This window comes from Pecten maximus, chromosome 16 (assembly GCF_902652985.1).
Source record: "Pecten maximus chromosome 16, xPecMax1.1, whole genome shotgun sequence".
Taxonomy (NCBI): domain Eukaryota; kingdom Metazoa; phylum Mollusca; class Bivalvia; order Pectinida; family Pectinidae; genus Pecten; species Pecten maximus.
The window spans coordinates 33396116-33418783 of NC_047030.1; the positions used below are offsets into that span (position 1 = coordinate 33396116).

At 34.6% G+C, this 22668-nt stretch overlaps 1 protein-coding gene across 1 annotated transcript; it reads right to left on the reverse strand.

The window, feature by feature from the left end:
* Positions 1 to 3544: 3544 nt before the first annotated feature.
* On the reverse strand, positions 3545 to 19420 carry LOC117314675. Its single transcript, XM_033868761.1, has 3 exons — positions 19286 to 19420; positions 17804 to 17886; positions 3545 to 10435 (listed from the first exon to the last, which is right to left on the reverse strand). Exon 3 carries the CDS (start codon positions 10321 to 10323, stop codon positions 5437 to 5439), a length of 4887 nt encoding a protein of 1628 aa, XP_033724652.1. The 5' UTR covers positions 10324 to 10435; positions 17804 to 17886; positions 19286 to 19420; the 3' UTR covers positions 3545 to 5436.
* Positions 19421 to 22668: the final 3248 nt, after the last annotated feature.

A 22668-nucleotide genomic window follows, 5' to 3' on the forward strand; every position in this document is an offset into this window, starting at 1 on the left:
TGATTAAGTCGATACGTTTATCAAGACGCGCCTGAAAAAACGTTGGATCTCAGCATACTATCGAACTACATGTACTTTTTTTTTGTGTAAATACTGTGTAGCATTATCTTCAGTCAAAAGTTGACTTGTAAGTCAATAACATTTTTACTGGAAATATTCGTTAAAAGCGAAATAATGAAGTGCAATAAATAGTTTTGTTTTAGTCCCAAATTATATGAAAATATCGGGGTTCGATTCCCCGTTCGCACGTGAAACAATACGAGGTTATTACCTGCCCGACTCCGGATGCTACGGGTTCTTAACAAAGCAAAGCTTTGCTTGTAGCACACTTAGATGGATGGCTACAGGAGGAGGAGTAAGGACATTTTATGCCTGAAATCTAGTGTTGCTGGATTTAAGACTGGGTGCCAGTCCTGTATCTAAGCAATAGCTATTAACTGAGAACAAACACTTTTTATAGCTCTGAAACATCATTATCATAATTATACAAAGGATAGACTAGAACCTTATTACCTCCCTTTTCCACTAACTGCGAGTTCTTATTATAATTACCCCCCTTTGACAATAAAAATCAATATATTCATAAAAGATGTTTCATCTCCATAGATATTTCATCTCCATTGACTTAATTTATATACATATTTCTTATACTTCTTCACTTTCAATTGTTAGAGTATAATTCTGCTATTGTTCTGTTTGTATTGGGGAAGACGTATATAGGCCTAGCCTGCTGTCTAACCCATTTGTATAAATGTTATACAATAAAATATGTTGAAATGAAAAAAATGCCAATCGGATTATGTCATATCCCAGCCAAACTAATAAAGCATTCTATTTCTCGATTTTAACAGAAATTTTAAGTTTTATACTCGATCATTTAGTATTTTCAATGTGTTCTCTCATCTGAAATGCATTTAAGCAATTGCAACATAAACTGTTTTCTTGCTTGCTGGATACCCGCGAGCAGCCAGGGTCCTTTTAGGCGGATTCTCCGTGTAGCAGTTGGTGGCTACATCACTTAACCTCATAAAGAAGATATTCATCACAGGACGGTCCGTAATCGCCGTCTCCACGAGTTTCTATACAATTTCTTATTTGACGATACATTAATTATTTATATCATGTTTGCAATGATGTTTTTATTGTGTTATTGAAGAAAAAAAATTCTCTGTCTATAAGTCTTTCTGTCAATTTCATTTTAGTAATAATAGCGATAAATGTAATGTCAATATTTTTATTTGTCCATCTTGCCACGCATTGTATAGTATTTAGAAATCCATGTAACGCATTTAATGTGTCTGGGTAACTAATAAAAGCTGAAAAAAAATGAAAAAGAAACACAAACCATCCCATATTTATGATTGAACACCCATCTTGGAATTTCATCTAACGTTCTATACCGATTGCACTATGGCGACAACATATCAAAAACAAATACAAAACTTAATTTCATAATTTTATTGATTTTTGTATAATATAATGTAACTTCTGGACATAACTCTGTAAATTCTTTATACACATAAACAATGTAATTATAATAAATTTTCTTAAAGCGACAATATCAGATACGCATTAATGCAAGTGCATTGTATATGTATAGATAAACATGCATTGCATTTCCTCTCAATCGTAACAGAATCTGAATTTTAATGAATAAACACAAACAAGCCTAGCCGTAAGCTAAATAACAGGACAAAATGAGCTATTTGGAACATTTAATTTGAAGCTTGAGAATTTAAAATCCGGACGCGGTGTAGGTGATCACATTTTTGTTAATCCAGAACCGGTGTGATGAATATATGCGATATAGGTCCCGAGTGCTAAGATTTCTTTTATCCGGACGATTTTCTTTAATCCGGACGATTTCCGTTAATCCGGACGATTTCCGTTAATCCGGACTCTGTGTCGTAACATTTTCGTACTACATTACCCGTGTCCATAATCGCCCATCACCCCTTGTGTACTTCTGAGTTTTCCATATATACTTTTTTTTCATAAGTTCAAACAATACTGTTTCATAAATTGATTGATCTTCGTTTGCAATCCAGAAAATTTAAATATATATATACGCTCCACAGGACAGCGCCGAATAATTTAAGTAGAACATCCATTATTTGAATTCAAATCCGATATCTTTCGGCATTTTGGATGTTTTATCCCGAATTAGAAATTTCGCAAACAACAATAGATTGTAATTAAATCACAATTCACATTTCACAACTACAACCTATAAATAACATTTGAAAATTTAAATAATCAAACAATTAACAATTTAATTATTTTAAGTTAAAAAAAAACATACAACCCGAAAATACATCTGAAATAATATTCAAAAGATTTTTGACATTTTTGATATAACCTTTTTTAGTTTTAATGTCAGTAAGCGATATTCTAGCGTTTTGGAATAAAATAGGTTAGGAATTTGTATCTGCAGTATTTCATCCCAATAGGATCCAGAAGCATTTAAATTGAAAAGGACTAAATCGAATTTATTTTAAAGCATTCTATTCAAACCATACGGAGCAAAAAGGACCCCCGTTAATTTGAAAATAGCCCACTACTTACAAAATATTCGGCGCTAACACTACAGATATGTATATACTGTACAGTTGTTAAATTTTACGGGACCAATATTTCGCGGTTGTTCCAGTCGGACCAAGTTGACGGGTATCAAATTTCGCACAACACCGCCTTGTAAACATTCCACAGCAAACATTTCTTAACATTTATTTGTAAAATTATTTGCTGTGTAGCAATGTTCGCGTTATATTCAATGACCACGAAAATGGCGGAATTAAATATCCCGTGAATATTATCACATTGTATACAGTACTTCACGAGTAGTTGAAATTTATAAATCCAGTTTTATTCGAATATTACAATTTTGTAATCAGGTTAAAACAAATAAGTCTGAAATTCCACTGTTTAGAATGTTGTATGATGTAAAAGAAAAGAAATAATCCCGTGTATAACTTTTTCTCGATCTCTTATGCATTTTTTGAACTTGGAATAGCAAAACATGCGAGATGAATTATATGTTTCCGTGGTTGTTTTTATGCTATGATCGATCAGAGATACCAATTTGGCAAATGATGTGATTTGAAGTGAATGTTGCTGGTTTGACCTCTACAGGACAAATCCATACAATATCTTCCTTATGTGTTGTCAGATATGTACGGATGCTTGCTGAACTAACTTTTTTTGTTAAATTAGAAAAAAAATAAATCTCTGTAGCTACCCATTTAAGTCAGAATGACAATCTCAGTTACTCCTACCTCTTAGTATTTAATAGCAAAATACTCAATTTTTCACCATTTTTGCAGACTTAACGCTTTTTATAAAAAGTTCTGCTATTAAACTTTTAAAAATATGTAGCATCTCAAAATTAAACAAGTTAATCTTTCTAAATACAGCAATGCCCATCACAATGCACTATCAGCATGGTAAAACAGTCTTAACAATTGCTGCATTATATTAAAAACTAAATTTTAGCAAAACAAAAATCTGATCGCCTTTTTAGGAAACAAATAATACAAGTCAAATATGTCATATGACATTAATAGAGGGCGCTTTATTTAACGAAGAGCGGTATATTTTTATAAACTAATTTATGTAACCGACCATGTCATTCAATTCGCTAAATTCAGAAGCATTATTTATCATGCTAATTATATACATGTAGAGCTATCACAACACAAATGCAATATTCTATTTATCACATAACTAATATTCGCGTTAAAAAACAGCATTCTTAGTAATCTGTAGGACACGAACTCCTCGAGTACATTTCTCACAAAAAAAAAAAAAAAATCTTGTGACGTCATCTATTCATGACGTCACGAGTGTTATTGCACGTGTATCATACTGTAGTTATGACAAGCGGATTATTTTTCAGAAGAGAGGATTGTGATACATACAGGAATCATTTCTTTATGTACGAATGGCACAGTATGTAAGTATGTTATCAACATCCATTTCCCAAGATACAGTGACGATTCAGCAAGTCAGGGCCCACTTGTTCAAAAGGCGGGTAGTTCAATCACTTGTTTACTGGAGTAGCGAACATTTCATTTATCCTTTACCTCAAATCCCCAGTGTGTGTATGCCTTAAAGGTCGGAGAACGGACGAGTGCTATATATTTTCATACAATTTCGTCATGTTAAGTTTACCAGAAATTATTTCATCAGGATTTTAAAATTGATTTTAAACTGTGATTAGCCTAATCAGACTTGAACAACTGGCCCGATGGAGTACAATCAATAGGGTATTTAATATACTATTATTATTTCATTTCGAACTTAAGCATGTTCTCAGATTTCAAACCAATAACATCTTTCAATGCTGCTTAAGAAATACAACTTCAATGATACATTAAAGTTTTGTATTTAAGTATTTTAACTGGCCATGCATATCTAGCTAAAAGGTGTAAAATGTTTTTTGTAGTTTTTAACATAACTATCATTAAGTAAAGCAAAACCTTTATCGGCCAATATAGTTATGCATTCGCTTAATGACCGCAAATACAAGCTTACTTTTCAGTAGAATTGTGAAACCCATACTGCCGATAAAGTGAGACCTTTTAGACGAAGTGTGGCTTTTATAATACGGGATTAGTGAAACATATATTAATTCATCAAAGAACCCAGTGAACACGGCTGTGGTAAAAAAAATACGTTAAACTTTTGAATGTCTCGCTCATATTTTAATGATATGAGGCTTGTAATACAAAGTATATAAAATGGGGATTATCCCGAACTAGGGTTTTTCCCGATAAACATGGGATTCCTGATATTAGTGTACAGCAGCTTTTGGAACTCCACAAATTTGACTCGTGCCAAATGACCTTGGACTTGATGAGGAAGCCTCCATTTTGTAACCAGGGAACTATTTTTCAAAACAAGTATACTTTTTTTTTTCTAAAGAAATAGTAATACTGAATAGGTATTGTTTTTTCATATATGAATCGTATGAATCTTAATGTTTAAAAATATTTTGAATTCATCCTTACAACTCATAAACTGTATTTTTCATCCAATCCGTCTGAGAATAAATTATTTCCGGTGAATAAAATGTTAAATTTTTTTAATCTTTAACATATATTAATAACGATATTAGATCCAAGGTGTTTTGTAAGGCACATCCGCGACGTTCCGATTATTAATCAGGACAATATAGACTCCATGACAGCTGACGTGCGACAGATCTAACAAGTATCGCTTTAAATTGCAAAATTTTCTTCTGGATATGTTCAAATTAAAACATTACTACAGCAATTTAAAACTTAGCTTCACTTTAATATAATTATGTAGTCTTGGTTTCGCTATTCTCCGCCAGGGCGGCGCTCCACTATACAAAATATAGCGTAGCGCAGCCCTATCGGTCATTAGTGAAAATGAGGTGAACAAATCATTCTACATCCTCTACCGCTATGACGATTAACAACACTTTTGCATGTGCTCCATTACGGCTACAGATGTCCGGAAGTTGGCGCCACACTTAGAGCACGAGTATGCATTTTCACGATGAACTTCCAAGTGTTTCGAGAGATGCCATTTGGATATAAATTTCCTCAGACACACGGAACATTTAACTAGTTTCATCTTCTTTGCTTTCTTGTGACTATCTAAATGTGTTGTAAACTCTTTATGTGTCCTACACAAATACATACATAATTCACACTCGAACCAACTTCCATGAGCGAAGTCGAGTTGGTTCTTGTAGTTTTTGATGGAAACTTTGGGTAAACTACTATGGGAAACAACCTCTTTCTTTGTTGTTTTTAACTCGTGTACCATTTCCATTGATTTCTCCACCGCTGGTAGCGGCAGAGACACAGACATTGTGGTTTCTTCGAACAGCGCTTGCTCATCCTCACTCAACTCGTCAGAGTCCGAATCGGAACTCATGCCGACCACTGGCGATTGTGATCCTGGGGACCTCGTATCTGGCGATCCTGAATCCGCACTCAGCGTTTCCGTATCGCTGTATTGTTCGCCTACTGATCGTGTTGATGGCTTTTCAGACGAATCCCGCATGCCAGCGTTTACGTTATGAACATCAAAGCTGCCAATTGCTGTACTGGGCTTGCTTGTTGTCGTTTCATTAGCGGTTGTCACAGCATTTTTAGCGTCCTCTGGAGACTGTAACAGTGAAGACATTGTAGGACCTGCAGAGTCCGTGCTCTTCTGTAACATAGCAGTTTTAGGATATATCAGAGACGTATATTTTGTCTGCACTCCTATACTGCTAGGCGTTGGTTTTGCGGAGGGACCTTTATGATTTTCCAAAAGCTCGCGAATCTTGCTTTCTACTGCTTTAACTACAATAGGATCGGCTCCTCCATCTTCACGTCTATTCGGTGTAATAGATGCTAAAGATGGGAGCCTAAACACTTCTAGATTAGGCAAGACCGTTTTCCCCGGTGGCTGATCCTTCTTGCTCAGCATTTCCTGTAGTTTCTTTGTAGTGGTTGGTGTGACCGGCGTTTGCGTTGTCGTAGTTGGAATGCTCATGACAGGTCTTGTTGGCAGAATGATGAACTTTTTCCTGACAGGAGGTGTTGAGCTGGACGGTATCGTAACTACTGGACATACGGAAGGTTTACTGGTGGGATTCTCGGAAGAACTCGGGGGTGATTGTATAACCTTTGAGGTGTAAGTGTGGTCACTGCTTGAATCAGAAGAGTTAAAGAGGACACCACTTTCGGGGGATATATTACTACTGATAATGGACGCCATGTTGGATCCCTTTGAAAGCTGTTGCACTATAGATGAAGCCATCTCATTTCCACTAGAAGGTTGTTCAACAGGTGGATTTGTTGTTTTCGAACTAGGAATATCCGTTTCTGAACTTTCGTTACCTTTCGATAATTCATCTTTCTTTTTGTCTACTTCAATTTTGAACACATACTGACCGTTCATGTGCAGTGTCATGTGATGCAGCAGATACTGTGAGTTTGGGAATCGGGCTTCACACATTCCACATTTGAAAGGTATTTTAGTCACCGATATTAATTCTGTGTGAATCACTTGGCTACGAAGCAGCACCTTTTTATTGTCATCAGCTTTACTGTTATTTAAACCTACGTTGGTGTTTGTCGGGTCAGACATAGGATGCGCCACCATTTCTGATTGTGACGTAACTGTCGTTGTGTTTGCAGGTATCTTCGGATTAACGAAGGTTAATGTATCGACAGAACCTTGACATCCGATAAGTTGAGAGGAGTTTATGGCAGAGCTGCTGGTTTTTACATTCGCAGTGGCTTGGCTGACATAATTCGCAGAGGCTTGACTGACATTGTCCGTCGTAGGTCGCGTGACGGACTTCTGATTAACTACTTTTCCTGATGATCTGGCGTGTTTTAATTCGTGCCTCAACAGAAACTCTCTGGATGTGAAAGGTTGACCACAAACACTACACTCCAGGAATATCTGTTTCTCCAGACTAAGTGCCTGCCCAGCCGGATTTTTACCTTTGATGTGACCAATGACATGCTTTAGCGTCATTTCGCCTTTTGGTAGAATCGTCGCCTTGCATTTCCGACATCTCAACATCGGTTCGCCATTTTCATCAACGAAACATCGGAAGTCTCCAAGATGCTGGAATGAATGACACATGAACTTTTCCACTTTATAAAAAGCTTTCGGGCAATACCTACAGCAATACTGTGCATGTACACCATTTAAATGTGATTTTAATTCCCTAGCTTCCTGAAAGGTTTTTGAGCACAGTTTGCATTTCAGAGATTGGCGTTGCACTGTATATTCAAGTTTTATTTGCTTTGCTGGTGACACAGCTTCCTCCAAGGTTGAACAAGTATCATAACCATCATGATCTTCTTTAATTTTTATATCGTCGCAGAAAGTGCTTAATCGGCGTTTACGCTTACTTTTCTTCTTTGACTTTTTCTTTATACTTCCCGGGGACTTTTCATTCCCTTTCGATTTGTCGTGCTTCGTGTGATGATTTTTCACATGAACAGCCATTGCCTGTTGTTTGTTGAAAATTTCAGGACAATGTGAACATCGGTAGGTATCGTGATAAACCGGTGTTTTTCTTTGAGGCACATCCTTGTTGGACGAATCCATCTTTATTATCATTTTTGCCCCACATAGTGAGACCTGTGTAACTGCAATGTTTTCATCCGGGATTTTTTCAAGTTTAACTTCGCGCTCTCTTTCTGCCTTGTGACTCCACTGCATGTGATTTGCCAGTTTTTGAGTCATGTCAAACTTCTTTTTACAAAACCTGCACCGGTACAGCCGTTGTCCATCCTTCTCAACAACAATGTTTTTGCTCCTCGAAGACCGTGCTCTGGGTTTACATAATGCAATATAACCTCCTTTGCCTTTTTTAGTTTTTCCTTCCTTCAATATCCTTTCTTCTTTGCGATGAGTTCTGCAATGTCCGGCCAGGTCTTGTGACCTTGAAAAGACTGCATCGCATTGCTGACACTTGTAGCTTTTTTGATGACATTTGTCGATATGCATTTTAAGTGACTTAAACGTGGTTAATTTTGCCGAACAATATTTACATTTATACAGGCCCGTTGCTGTAATATCAAACATATCCTGGTACGTTAAAAGTTCCCCTGCCTCCAATCCCACCTCATCATTGTCAAAATCTTCAATGTTTAACATGCTGCTCTGATCAAAATAGTCATGCTCCTGTATATAATCATCATCGTCCATCGGTTCCTGTTTTATTTGAGCATTACCGAATAAGTAGTTATCGCTGTGGTAGGATTCAACCCTTGGATACACACTTGGCGTTGTCATTTCAACATCTTTCGTTCTCTTTTCCTCCAAAGGTTGGGTGATACTCCGATTTCCGTTACCTTCATTGTCTTGGTTTTCCTCCGCAGATTCTCTGTGGTTCTGTTGTTGTCGTAATTTGTCCCGATCCGATGACATATTCGAGTCTTGTCTGTCAAATTCTTCTTGTGATACACCAACAACGTCTCCGATGACAAACCCAAACGGCGAATCTGATTCCTCGTTAGAAACGTCCTTTTCCGGTTTGGTGTCGTTCTCTTCAGTTTGAGGTGTACAGGGCAAAGGTCCCTCGCTCATATGTTCGTCCCTGACAGAAGAGTTATTTTCACCAAAGGAGCTCTTGGAACATTCCTTTCCACTATCAACTAATTCGTAAACATTTGCATTATTTTCCTTGTCACTGACTTCACTGTTAATGACGTCATTTGTGTTGTCATTTTCATCTGCGTCACTCCATTCTACATCCCCGTCTCCGTCATGGTCATCGATAATGCTTACTTTTTCATCTTCACTTCCCATGTCTTCATCGTCACCACTTTCCTCTGCAACGACATCCATACTCAAGTCACTCAATTTGTCACTTTCGATTTCATTTTCATCTCCTACAGTATTCAATTCCACTTTATCAATGCCGCTGATACTGTCGTCGTCGTCCTTGTCGCTGACATCACCATCATTGCCATGGACACTATCGTCATCATCATTGCAACCAGCATCACTATGGTTATTTTCATTATCAGTTAGATAATCATCTTTCTCACTTTCATCATCACTAATGTCACTCAACTTTACGACGATGACGTCATTGGTATCATACAAGTCATTTTCTTCTCCATCGTCTTTGGTTGCCTCTACATTGCTTCCTTCTCTGACTTCCTCAGTATCACTATCTAAAATAGCAAAATCAGTTTCACTGATGTCACTAAACTGATCATTATCCTTCTGCTGTTCCTGAATATCTTCACTGTTTCCTTTACTAATAATGGATTTATCATCATCAGAATCATCTTCCTCTTCTTCATCGGAGTTATTCATCTCCTGACTTTTTGCATCCTCAAAATCACCTTCTTCTTCCTCGTCAGAGTTAATTTTGGTATTGTTATGGTCATCATCAAGCTCATCAGCCCCTTCCTCATTGTCAGAGTTAACTCTATCATTGATTTTATCGTCATCAGATTCACCGGCATCTTCTTCATCAGATGTATAACAGACGTTTTTATTATCATCAGACTCGTCTTCTTCCTCGTCATCAGAATTAAGTTTATTGCTGTCATTGCCGTTGCTCTCATCGTCACTTCCATCACTATTATCACCATACTCATCAGTAGCATCTCCAGTACCTTGTGCACTACTGTTAAAACTGCCCATTGCCGAATTAGTATACGGCTGGTTCTTAACCCCTTCATCATTTGCAAAACAGTTCGGAATGTGGTTTTCCTCATCAAGTTCACCAGTAATATCTAAATCGTCATCATCTTGCATATCAATTTCCCAACCGGGTCGTTCGTTGATGAGTGACAGAATGTCAAGGTCCTGAAAGTCGGTCATGGTTAATGATGTCAGACTGTAATCTTCCAATTGCTGAGAGGTACTGCTATGGCAACCTTGGATACAAATTTCTCATGGTTCATCCACCTCAGGTCAGCAGTGGTAACATCACCTGCAAATACAAAATATCGAAGTATTTATTAATACAAAGTGAATATTTGGCTCACTTTCTAAAAACATGGCTAAAACATGAACAGTTGATAGCAATTAAGTAAAAGGAAAATTTCTATGTAAAATTCCATAGCCGATAATTTCTTACTTTTGTTTTGAGGCCAAAAATTATTAAACTCGGGGTTTGTATAAATTACACTGGCATAACTATAACAGGAGATATGAATTACAAGCTAAATGAACTATATGATGAAAGTACACAATTAGACACAACTAAAACAAGGTAACATATCCTTCTTAAAAGCATGTGCGAAAATTTTGAGATGTTACATATACATTGACCAACCAATTACGGTACATATAAATCAATTAGAACACATATTAAGTATTATATCGTAACCAATTCTGAACGCCACTTGAATCAACAAGTGGTAGCATTCAGTTCTGCCAAATTATACTAGGTTTCGTTACTACTATGTCTCCAAGAAAAGTCTTTTCAATTACACCATATACATGTAGTAATATTTATACACATATATGTTTTGTATCAATAAAGTGTTGCCTTGATTGGGCACTGAAGAGGTAAGCATAACAACTAAATGGAAATCAAACAAAATGAGCTGGGGAACAACAGATACCATGTACGCCCTTTCATAAGTACCAGGTAAATGTGTATGTTTTATGTCATTTTATATATTTATATATAATATAATTAAATTAAGAGACAATTTTAACTTCAACTTCAAGGTTAAAAAGAATATGAACTGTAGATATCTAGTAATGTGATTTATGCCTTATTCTACCATGTTTGCTATGTAACGCCGGTTTTGATTGGTTAAAAACCATGTATTATTTTCCAATAACCCACGCTCGTGCCAATAATACACGCTCGTGAGTCACGGCTGTTACAATTTTAAATATCCAATATTCACTCGTTTCATAAAAGGTTACTATAGCCGAGTGGGCTAATGGGTTAGTCTTTCAATATATTTTTATCACGACGCGAGTTCGAATCCTACGGAGGCCCCCACTTTTTTTTCTTTTTTTTTATCCTTTTTTTTTTAATTTTCAAAATCAATGCCATATGATAGATGCTCTTGATCGTAGTACTGTATTGCCTGTATATTTCATCAACAAATAATGCAATACTCAAGAAATAAATTACAAGGTTTTCCCGGGGTTTCTTTGCTGTTTTTCTATTAGAAAGAGGTCGAGAACTAAACAGTACATGGTAGAATAGAAATAATCAACTTTGACTCGTGTATTGTTGCAGGATATACAACTCGGACTCGGATATTTTGCAATTTTAATTAATAACTCAGGCCTGCGGCCTTCGTTATTAATTTAATTGCAAAATATCCTCGTCCTCGTTGTATATCTTGCAATAATACACGAATCATCGTTAATTATTTCTTAAATATGTAGTAAATGTTCCAAAATCTACCAAACTGGTTACGAGTTACGTACTAGAATGACCGTACATAGACAACAAATATGTACGAATTATTTAAGTTTGGTTTGGTTTGGTTTATTTTGTTTAACATCCTATTAACAGCTAAGGTCATTTAAGGATGGGCTCCTGTGCGTGCGACATGCATGCGTGTGGTAAGTGCCTATGTGTGTTTTGGGAGGCTGCAGTATGTTCATGTTAAAGTATCACTGAAGCATACTGCCGAAGACACCCAGCAGTACACCCCACCCGGTCACATTATACTGACAACGGGCCAACCAGTCGTCCCACTGAGCGCTTAGAAGCAGGAGTAGCAACTACCATTTTTAAAGACTCTGGTATGTCTCGGCCAGGGGACAGAACCCAAAGCCTTCCTCACAGGGGCGAACGCTCAACCAAAGGCCAAAAATGAGTCAATGTTAAGGGAGACCTTAGGAAGAAGAAAGTTGCTAAGAAAGAAGAGAAAAGATAAGATCCCAAATTTAGTCACCACTTACGATCCTGCAATGGGGGCAGCAGGTACAATTCTTACGCCCTACCTGCAGGGCAGGATTATTTAAGATTTTTAGCTGTAAGTAGACATATACATGAATGAGCTAATGGCGACTTTGAAATATTTTATATCAAAGGAATGATGCAGATGTAATTAAACATGAGGCTAAAGAACCTTAATTCATTTGACTTCTGAAAATGTGTTTAAACAGTACTGTTTCGGTTTGATTTTTATTATGTATATCAACCCCGTTTAAACAGTACTGTTTCGGTTTGATTTTTATTATGTATATCAACCCCGTTTAAACAGTACTGTTTCGGTTTGATTTTTATTATGTATATATGGATATAAACTCCATTTAAACAGTACTGTTTCGGTTTGATTTTTATTATGTATATATGTATATAAACTCTGTTTAAACAGTAATGTTTCGGTTTGATTTTTATTTTGTATTATGTTTATCAACCCCATTTAACAGTACTGTTTCGGTTTGATTTTTATTATGCATATATGGATATAAACTCCTTTTAAACAGTACTGTTTCAGTTTGATTTTTATTATGTATTATGTATATCAACCCCATTTAACAGTACTGTTTCGGTTTGATTTTTATTATGCATATATGGATATAAACTCCGTTTAAACAGTACTGTTTCGGTTTGATTTTTATTATGTATACATGTATGGATATAAACTCCGTTTAAACAGTACTGTTTCGGTTTGATTTTTATTATGTATTATGTATATAAACTCTGTTTAAACAGTACTGTTTCAGTTTGATTTTTATTATGTATACATGTATGTACATGTATATAAACTCCGTTTAAACAGTACTGTTTCGGTTTGATTTTTATTATGTATATATGTATATAAACTATTATGTATATATATATATATATCTAAGCCAAGGAGCATTTCAATATTCAACGCTAAGGATGGTGAGTTCGAATCCGACTTACACATTTTATTTTTTTTTAATTTTTAATATACCAAATGCTCTTTTTCTTAACTTTTGACGAATTTTTTGTTTATTTGTTGTGACAATAATGTAGCAAATATTTATTCCATCGCTATGGAAGTGACGTCATAACTTATGACTTTACAATGATAATGAACTTTGAATAAATCAGTCTGAAGAATCACCTTGATGCGACGAAAACCCAAAAGACAAGTTGTCGAGTTTGTCTGTTTCTTTATGTATTAGTTCGTATGTAGGGATGCATACTTTTTTTTTATTATGTTCATATAATATTTGTAATGAGTTTCCTTAGTGGCCACCTTTGTTCACCAAAAATGAAATTAACTTATCAAATTATATAATTAGGGGTGTAAAACTCCACTAGCCTGAAGTCCGGGGTAACCAAATGTTTAACTTGGGCTAGTGAATACTAACAGCCATACTAGACCGGGGTTGGTGAATAGTATAGCCATACTAGCCCGGGGCTAGTGAATACTACAGCCGTACTATACAGGGCTAGTGAATACTACAGCCATTCTAGCCCAGGCTAGTGACTTTCCAAAAATGTTCCAGCAGATAGCGAAACATTTAAATTCAATTTTATTTACAGGTGTCTCCAAAACATACTTTTAGAATTCTTTACTATAATCTAATATCTAAGTGTAAATCTGAATAATACTGATTAATTTATGCCAAATTGTTCATGCAAGACCTCCCATTATCACAATGATTATCATAGTTTTTCACATACATTTTGTATATGCTAAAAGAGACTTTCTAAATATACTGATTATTAATCTTCAATTTTCTGATTTTTGTCCCCATATTGTTGGGCTAGCAGATTTTCAGTTCAGGCTAGTTGATTTTTGGTGTCTATTAACACTACGATAGTGATAATATGTTTTTCTTTTAAACCCCTGTAGGTGTAAATATGAGCTTTAATTACCTGCCCAGTGGTCAAGAGTTACATGGTACCTTACACAAGCTATTACTTGAAAGGTGCACGTGGCCAAGTGCAATCTTTGACCTTTAATCTTGGACAATGACCATCAAAATCTGATCAGGTGTGGTACGTAGAACTTGATGGTATAACATGTACAACATGTTTTATATTGTTGTGTGAAAACTAAATCTGCCTGTACCCATTACATATCTAGTACACAAGCCAATGAAGCCATGCATGGCCATGTATGCACACACAGATCTATGGAGTTTCAGATGAACAAATTGATTAATGATGAAATTATGATATTTACACACCCTTTACTAAATAGGGCACCATGTATAATTAAGGAAAGAACATGGCATTGCAACGCCCATAGGGCTCCTTATGGTGCCTTTACAAGTGGCCCATGGGTCTAATGGTCATCTGAGTTAATATATACTGATAGATGATGTTTTTGTTTTTGGATTATGAACACATTTGACCAGTGTGACCTTGAATGAAGGTCAAGGTCATTCAACTGAACAAACTTTCCAGTCTGTTGTCAGAGCATGTCACTACTCTAAAACCATGCCCCTGGACCTCTTGTAATAGGTTATTAAGTTGCTTAAAAAATTGAACATATTTGACCTCTGTGACCTTGAAATACATGAGGGTTATTCTTTTAAACATGTTTAGTAGCCCTTCATCCTAGCATAAAATTGGCCCAATATCATTTCTATGAAATTCTTGGTAATTTAGAAGTTTTTCAAAGAATCTAACTTATTTGACCCATAACATGACATTGAGTGTAGATCAAGGTCATTCTTTTGAACAACTTTGGTAGCTTTTTTGCAATTATGCTTCTAGCCATATATCATCACTCTAGACCTCTTGCTTACTGAGGGGAAGTTGTTTAAAGATTGTAACACAATTGACCTTTATGACCTTGGAAGTAGGTCAAGGTCATTGATTTCAACAAATTTTGTAATATTTCATTCAAGCAGGATATGCTACTTGCATAGCCCAATACCATGGCCCTGGGCCTCTTGGTTATTATTGAAAAGAAATAATTTAAAGATTTTAACATATTTAACCCCTGTGACCTTGAACGTATGTCAAGGTCATTCATTTGAACAAACTTCTGCCCAGCATGCTACTGACACACATTTTGTAGAAGATCAAATTTAAAAATGTAAATTGCAGCATGCTACACTCCCAATAGGAGATATCTGGGCCTGTTTTCTATTGATGAAGAAGTTTTGCTAAAATGTTTACACAGATGACCGTGGATGCAGGTCAAGGCCATTTATTTGAATGTTGATCTTCATACCAGAATGTCACAAGCCCAAAATAAGGTGTCTGGTCCTCTTGATTCTTGAGAAGAAAATGTTTAAATATTTCAGCATATTTGACCCCAGCGACCTTGAATTGAATGTAGGTCAAGGAATTTGAACAAACTTGGTAGAACTTCAACACAGCATGCAATATGCCCAATGCCAAGTCTCTCAGGCCTAATGTGAATATTAAAAGATCTTTTTAATTACATGAAACCTGTAACCTTGAAAGCAGGTCAAGTTTATTCATTAGAACAAAATTGATAGCCCTTAATTCACCAAAGCATGGTACTGGCCAAACATTAAACTTCTCTGGGCTTCTAGCTATATACATGTATACATGTAGGTTAATAATTTGAAAAAGTCATTGAAAGATTTTATAGCCTTTGACCTCTAGATCTGTAACCTAGAACATAGATATATATGCAAAATATAATCTAGATCAATGATGAATAAATACATTACTGTTAAGTATTGAATACAACTTATGTACGAACATACCTAACATCACAAACCCGACCTATAAATAGCCATTTTGTACAGTTACCACCTCAATGTATAATACATGTACCAATAATCATGCCAGTTAAAAAGAATAATAACTTCAGTTGTCATTTGTCTGATGAAGGTGACGAATTATTCTTCAAAGTGTAGTATCAATGTTGAATATTGAACAAGTTTACAATTCTGTGATGGGACAGGAGTCAAGAGTGTAAAGGCAGTATGTCAAACATTTTGTTTCTTTTTTTTACATTCTATTCAATTTTTTTAATGATATATATATATATATATATGCCTTTGGAAAAATTAGAGATACAGATTCAAGCAGACCAAATATGGGAATGGTTTAATTATGGTCAACAAATTACATGTCTCTATTAATTTGTCCAATGATATTAATTATGATAAATTTATAATTGATATAACTTAATCTGTAGAGGGTTCATTAGATATCTTTGTACATAAGTTTTGCGGTATGAATATAGGACTTGCAAAGCAACAGTAGTAGTGTAGTTTTTCTAATTGTACAGTGTATGGGTACTTTATAGTTTATACATAGTAGTATAACAAGATTGAATTTGATTCTAATATCTGAAATGATTAAAATTTGACCTTGATATTTGAATTAGAGCCACTATAACCTTGCGGAAACTCTGAGCTGCTCGTGTGGACATTTGTGTGAGAATGCTTATCACTTCTTCTTTGAGTGTGGCCGTTACATTATTCAAAGAAACATTCTCTTTCAGAAGTTAAATGATTTAAATTTACATGTACCCTTATATAGATTTAGACTTTCTGTTATATGGTAATCAAGAAATATTTTTTAATATTAATTCTGAAGTATTCTTATGTGTTCAGGTTTTAAGAAGTCAATGAATTTATATTTTAAAGTAAAACGTGTACCATTGTCTTAAATGATAATGTTTATCCTTACAACTTGTTTGTTATATGCGTTATACGTTATTGAATGTATACCATTTGTTGCTGTGTTATTTTGTATTTTGTATTTTTTTTTTTATTGCACATCCATTAATTATCTCTCTCCCTCTCCCCCCCTCTCTCTCTCTCTCTCTCTCTCTATAAAAATATATCTATTATTCAATACTAAATATGTACCGTATTCTATAGCATTTTGTAATTATTTATATATCATTGTGTTAGGAGAGGGCGTTTATAAGTTGTAATAACTTGTGCCCAATCCTGTTGTAAATTTGTTACAATAAAATACTTTTAAACAAGAGCCACTATAGACTTAAAGCTATCAGAGTTATCAAACATGCTATATCTCCTGACATATGAGACAAATTTTCTCATCTTTTCGACTCAAATATTGACCGCCAGCCAGAATGCATGATAGTTCCACATCCCATAATATATTTCACATTCTCATGATCAGATAGCGCATGATCAAGGGAATTATGGCCAGAAAAGTGATCAGGCAATATCTCCTTTAATTTCAATTTGCTTTGTTAATTGGTTTTCAGTTTATCTCAAGTTATAAGAGATAAAAAAAATTGACCTTGACCAAGCAACTGATGACCTTTAATAAAGGTCACAGCAACCTAATTTCAGTGCACTAGAATTAAAGTGCTTGTAAATGATGCAAGATTGTTTAAGTTTCATAAAGACACGTTTACAATTCAAATTTGGACCAAAACATACTGAAATAATAAATAAAAAAAAAAATATATATATATACTTTACTTACTACTGATTTGATCTAGTTAGTGAACTCCGAGGTCCATGTTGCCTCATTGTCAGTAATCTTTTGGTCTTCATGTTGAACATTTTCTATAAACAAAAAATATAAATATATACTCATTAATTATTAAATATAATATAATATACAGTAATATAATATAATATTTTTTGAAACCTCACATGGTTTTATTCAACTCTAATTATATAAGCATGCATGGATAACATTTAAGGATATGTATAATTATAATTTACACATAATATGATATGATCATGCATCAGACTATTAAATCATTATCTTATTTGACTATGCATATATTCAATTTGAAGATCTTTTGAAATTTTGATTTACAGAATTTATGAATGGGTGCCATATTCATGCATGCATACTGATTAAATCAGTGTTTTTATTAGCTTATATCAGAGACGTATATATATCACACGATATACATCTCTGATTATATGACATTATTGGAAAACATCTGAGGCTGATACTGATGTTAATGATGATTTAGGCAAAACTGAAATATTTTTTATAGTAAATACTGATCCTGATACGTTTTGTGCGAGTTATAATTATCTTAATTTTTTTTACAGCAATTTGCAAGTGAACACTAGTACTGTATATCAACCATAATAATTGAGTCTGCTTATAATATAACCCTTATATCATACAAATATTTTAAATCAAAATAAAAAGCTGGCACCTTGTGTATAATGCAACAATCAAATAAAAATCTATACAATTATAATAATTTAATTTTTTTATTATGATTTTTATTCATTTATTTATTTGTTTTATTTTTATTTATTTTTTTATTATTTATTTATTTATTTTTGTAATTTGTGTAAACAATATATTTGTTGTATTTTATGCTAATTTAACTTTTCTTTGGCTTTTCCACGTGTATATGTTGTTATATTAGTATAATCAGCTAATCTATCATTGGTGAATATGCAATTTAAAACGTAGATTTCATTATAGATAAAACCAACAAAAAAAATATGTGCTCTTTAATCCTAATGATCTCCTATAGAAGAAAATAAAACCATTATGCAAACGATTTCATTCAACAATACAATCATTACATAACGTACAACAGACAGCTACACAGCTGTTACACCAGACAATTCCCCCTATAGTGCCTCTCATGACCGAGATAAATGTGACGCATGCGTACTAAAATTTGCTACTGTTTATCATATCCCCACTTCCGCCATGCAATTCCCAGCCTTTGCACCGCGTCAAACCGTTCGGAACATCGGTAAATAACACAAATCTGCGTCAAAATGAAACCCCAAACGTAAATACGTCATTATTGATAGAAATTAAGCGAGAATTACAACAGCTATGTAGTTGGTATCCGACCCGATAATGCGAGACCGTTCTCGCCTACAGCTTCCGAGCTCGACCTCGCGGCGGCCGCGGACAACATCAATCGACGATTGTACGTGAATACGGGGGATAAACAAAAGCATATATCGTCCTTACCGTCAATTCGGTGTAGAATTCTCTCGTCCTGATGTTTTATCGTTATCACCAAAGAATTCCTTGGAAAAATCATTGATTGACAACGCTCCGAAACGCATCGCTACAGCCATGCATCCGATGCATATTTTTGTTTTGCGGTCTGTGCGAAGGGGAACAACTCCGATTGGATTGGGTCCGCTTTAGGGAAATCGACCGATCGGTTAAAACTGCACGCGGTTGCGGAGTCGGTCTTGACATAATAGCGAATCGCTATACCAATGAATGCAACCGATGTTCGTCATATGGATAAACATATTGCATTGTATACCGGATAACACTATTAATTAGGCAAAAGCATCCGTACACCAATAATACAGACATATGTATATGTATATAGGATTTGATGGGTTGGTTTTGTACGATTTTCTATTGAATATTTCAATTAATTAGTGTTTGATTATATACAAATGCACAAAGATGCATTGTCCCACCCTACGTCTATACGATCTTGAAAGGCTTTGTATAATTTTATAATGATGGTCGACGTGCAGCTTTAATTGAATATATTAACCGGCTATAAATCCATGTATGGATTTTTTTAAATTTTTTTTTTCAAGATTTTAAACAATTCTTGCAGACTACAGTGTAATCTTTAAAGATTTAAGAATCTGTCAGAACTGAATTAAAACGTTGTTAATCTACAGCACGTGATGAAAGTGCGATGTCGTCATATTCATCTATAGATTATAATTTATTGATCTAATATTGGTTGGAAGACTTGGCAAATTTCGGTTTCAAGTTAAGTGTGTATATATACACATGTATATATATACATATATACGGATGGGTGATGGTGTAGTATATATTGTAGTTTAAGTAGCCAATGACGTAATAACATATATATATATATATACATGCAGCATATACGCGTATATAGGCCTACATTCATACACACTTCTATATATGCTTACACGATGTAGATAACAAGTTATTCTGCGTGTAGTTACTATATTATATATGAAGATCCATGTTAACTGGGATTTGGAAATTAACGTAGAATACATATACTCTGTTGCAAAATGCTAAAAAGAAACTGAAGTTTATATTTTAAACAGAAGATACCTACACGCGGGTTCATAATTGCATTCAAGAAAAAAAAAGTTGCGTTATCATAATTATCTCTCAAATTGATGGACTGGAAAGAGTCCTTATAGACTTGTGTTTGATTATGACGTCATACATTTTCATTGTGACGTTATACTGGAACGTCATGCTGAATTATTCAGTTTAATTGATATCAATTAGGGCACATTATCTTGAGAAACGTCAATTTAGAAATAGTTACACTGCTGTAGGGTTCAAGTTGTAGTAACTAAATGCTACAAGTATATATCCAACATTTCGTGTTGCAATTATATGTAATTAATCGATTCACTTCAGATATGTTTAGTCTTATTTTTTTATATTCTTAAGGTACTTGGTGACCACATGACTTGAAAACTTTTAAAGTTTTGACAAGTTTTTGTGGAAGTCGATCATAATCAAACAAATATTAAATTTATAACGTAACGTCATTTTCTAATCGACGCTCTTTTGTATGTGGCAAGCGCCTAATCGCCTCAGACAGAAATGCCAACCGCTTATGGCACTACGCCACACTCAAGTTTTGCGGGAAAAAATGTTTCATTGGTGCAGCGATGGTCGGAATGATACCCTTTTTTTTTTATTTAAACATATTTTATTTGTCATTTACAATTTGTTACAAAGGGATTGGGCACAAGTTTTCCAACTTATATTAAGCCCTCTCCCGATACAATTTTACATTGAGAAAAAATTCACATGATGGTAGTTTTATTTACATATTTACAATCTAATTTTATAAGAAATAGAGAGAAAGAGAGAGAGAGACAGAAGGGGAGGGAGACGGAGAGAAAGGGGAAGAGAGGGGGAGTTGGAGGGGGGAAGGAAGAGAGAGACAGAAAGAGATTTTATAAGATATTGATACAAATAATCTTATATATATGGGATATACATGTATATCTAAATACTTCAAAAAGACAAATAGTTTTGTGGTAGACCTAAGCGGACTCGGGCAACAATCACTTTGGTACACAATTCGACTTTCCTTTCGTTCAAACTTGTCTAATGTCTATGATAATCCATGCCTACGCCACACTCAAGTTTTGCGGGAAAAAATGTTTCATTGGTGCAGCGATGGTCGGAATGATACCCTAGCAGGATTATAGTGACATATCGTTTATTAGAGGATAGAAATGTCTCAATCGAAATGTATATACAACATATATACTGTATTCAACACGGTAAAACTTCGACAGGAAATTCAAATCTTTACCTCGGATCAAAAACACATTCTAGTGTATACGATACATTGTGTTAATAGTTAAATATGAAAAAATAGTAACACAAATGACGAAGTAAGACAATTGTATAACCCGTACCGGGCCTCGACCTCAAGATCTACGACACCTAACCGCTATAAGTCATCGATTCGAATTATGTTTGGTTTTCATGTTTGGAGGTTTATTTTAACGATCAATTTATTTAACATCCTTTATTCGAATTCAAGCGGTTTTCTTTTCTTTTCTTTTTCGATACTGTATATAGGAGATATATTGCGTTAGAACATTTCTTTGCCAAATTTTATGCCCATGGCATGAGCATTTTCCGGAAATGAAACTGCTTATTTTCTAGGAGTGTTCCAGAGCTACACCATGTATAGAGAGACCTCCGCCCTGAAGTATAGTTTCCGTTATTTAACATTTTTTAATCAAAATATTTATCATTAATAAATTATTATGTCTTCCTTAATTTACAATATAAGTGACGACATGCATGTAGATACAGATGTGCGTACGGTTTTATACCACATAATTAGAACCACGTTAGCCAGCTAGAATTAAAATATTATAGTTTTTTTTTAATAATACAAAAATATTCTTTAATATAATTTACATTCAGGAACGTACATTATAGACTTATTATATATGTCACTTATTTTTAAATCATTATGAACGTTTTTTTACCATCAATTGAGAATTTTGTTTGAGGTTTGTTTACTCTGGCTTGCCATAACCCGATGAAATTAGCGTTCATGTCCAATTGTTAATAGACCATGATAGGACCTTCTGGTACCTACTGTAACGGGTCATTTGTTGGTTTTTGTTTGTATTAATTCAACGCCCTATCAGCAGCTATACATGGTCATTTAAGGACGAACTCGGACCCTTGAATCTCTTTCATCTTCTTTTAATTTTGTTACAATATCACCTGTTGTATTAATCAATATTAATCTTAGCCGTCCATTTTTCCTCAAGTCACAAGCTTAATTTAGTTAATTGATATTCAAATTGAAATAAATTATAATATTGATATTACATCTTGTT

Coding starts and splice junctions, on each gene's coding strand:
- LOC117314675 (XM_033868761.1), bottom strand. CDS start 10,323: ATGACCGACTTTCAGGACCTTGACATTCTGTCACTCATCAACGAACGA.